The following is a 2,430-nucleotide window of genomic DNA, read 5'->3' as shown; positions in this document are numbered from 1 at the left end:
AATAGAATTTTTTATAGATTTTTCCATTGCAAAATAAACTTGTTTTCATACAAAATAAATATAAATTTAATACAAAATTTTATCTAATTTGTATTTGAATATTTATAATATTTTAAAAAATAAACAAATTCATCGTATTATCAAACTAAAAGAAAAGTACTATAAACAAGCAAGTCAATATAATTCAAAACATAAACAAAGTGTATCGCAAATCAGGAACAGAATTTTGAATTTAAGATGCTCTTGCAGATATAGAATTGGCAGAAGTGGTTCCAGACTTGATAGAGCTTGAAAAGAATGCCCTTTTCCGTAAACGCGATTCTTCTTTTTCGTAAACTCGATTCTTCTTTTGCCCATCACACACTTCCTCCCAAATAAAGTCTTCATCAATTGGTGGTAGCTCCATTCCCTGTTCTTGAGCCTCGACATCTTGGGCCTGAACTTCTGCCAACTTTTTTATAAACTTCTCCTGTTGCATAATGATTATATCAATTATATAAATCAAGTTTCAAACAATATAGTACACTATTTAACAATAATACGGTACTTATGACTTGATTATGTCTACCAAAAAATTATTCAAATAGTCCTATTATCACTTTAGATTTAGTACAATACAGCATGAGATAAACCATAAACATATATATTTCTATGCATACATCAAATACAACTTGTTGGGAAAAAATTGAATCAAATTCAGAAGAAAATTGGTTTTATTATGGGACACGAAATCAATTACCTTCTCTCTCTTTGATGCCAATCTCTCCACTCATTTAATTAATATTCTTTCACCACTTCCTTTTCCTCTTCTTGCTCTGCACTCTTAAATCAATCCACTAATTGCACATTTATCATACAATACCCTAGAAAATATATAGCAGCATACCTTTTTGTTAGAACCAATATTTTTTTAAGACTTGTTTCTTGGTTATGGTTAATATAATAGACTAAATTAGTAATGAAACATCTCTGATATTGTTTATATGATTTTCATTCCAACTAATAAGGCTGCTAGATTTGGAACATGGGAATTAATAAATTAACCTTTGCAACTTTAAAAAATAAAATGAATGGCAAGCCTTGTTTCTAATAGTGTTATGTGGTATTTCCTAGATAACCGAACTCTTAAGAATGGTTTATACATCTATAGTGCTAGAAATAAGTCAAATAACCTGTTTTCAATTTTAAAGCTGACAAGAATATGTGCAGAAACAAGTGAGTTGTTACTTGTTACAGGCACCGCCTTTGAAGATACACAAGAGGGTGGCTAAAAACATGTATTAGATAATTTGAAACTAAGTTTAGATGATTATGTTGCCTCTTTTGAAGGGTTACCTTGGTGTAATAGTGGCAACCATCTGCACCTTCAGTAACAAGAAGCAGCTTGAGGTTTGGATGGATAGTTTACAAACAACAGCATCGTCATATCGATCTTCACCTTTTGTAAAAAAAGAAATCTCTTCTTCACTTATCTGAAAGATAATAATCAGACTGGTTGGTTAGGACTGTGGTCGCCAGTAGTAATCTGTGTTCTGGAAAAAGAAAACAAAAAGTCTATTGGAAACTAAAAAGACTAAGAAGAACCTTGATGATATCGGCAATTTCCCATATACTCAGAATTCCTTCTCTAGCATTCTCTGTAGAAGGCCATAAAGGAAGCCTCAAGTTAGGGTCATAAGATAGAACTACACCAGCATCTTTCGCAGCTTTTGCAGTAGCAATGTGTGCTGATTTGCACGGTTCGGTAATAAGACTAATAGAACCATAATGGAAGATCTTAGCCTGTAAGAAAGAAACTTTGGGTCAATTTAACTATGTTAAACTATAAACAACTATGGGGTGGAAGTGTAAAATGTTATAACATACTCACAATCATTTTAATGTTTTGTCTGATATAAAAGAAACCCCAAAGGGAGTTCTTAAAAGTTAAAATATAGAAACAAGAATGCTACATCAGTAATGAGGATGAATGTTTCAATCATTACTCAGTGAGTCATTGTGATTAAAAAAAATCCACAAACTGCCAGTTGAATGAATTGATTTTGAGTAACTGAACCTACTTAGATTGAGCGACAAAATTACAATACAAAGAACATTGAACAACTTTCTCAAATAGAAACTATTTCGGTTTAGTTTGACTAACCACAAAACTAAACTTTGGTTGAAATCAATATTTCATTTAGCATACAATATTTCATTTATCATACAATACCCTAGAAATCAATGAAGTTTACAACACAAAAATTGTACTAACCTGAACTCCAAGCAAAAAGTTGAAGGGATTGGACTAAAAATCTCTAAGCAAACACACAAATTAGTCTTCTAACAATCAACTACTGTGCAATGAGAGAGAGAAAGAGAGTGAGTTAGAATATTATTTTTATAAAAAATTTTATCTACAAGCACCAATTTCCTAGGCTAGTAAAAAAA

The 2,430-nt window shown here is 31.2% G+C and overlaps 1 protein-coding gene across 1 annotated transcript; it reads right to left on the bottom strand.

The window, feature by feature from the left end:
- LOC110266811 lies at positions 233–1,876 on the bottom strand. The gene is made up of 5 exons (XM_021111834.1): positions 1,871–1,876; positions 1,585–1,782; positions 1,336–1,472; positions 543–564; positions 233–469 (listed from the first exon to the last, which is right to left on the bottom strand). Exons 1-5 carry the CDS (start codon positions 1,874–1,876, stop codon positions 233–235), a joined length of 600 nt encoding a protein of 199 aa, XP_020967493.1.

This window comes from Arachis ipaensis, chromosome B09 (genome assembly GCF_000816755.2).
Source record: "Arachis ipaensis cultivar K30076 chromosome B09, Araip1.1, whole genome shotgun sequence".
Taxonomy (NCBI): Eukaryota; Viridiplantae; Streptophyta; class Magnoliopsida; order Fabales; family Fabaceae; genus Arachis; species Arachis ipaensis.
This window is presented reverse-complemented; position numbering and strand designations above follow the sequence as displayed.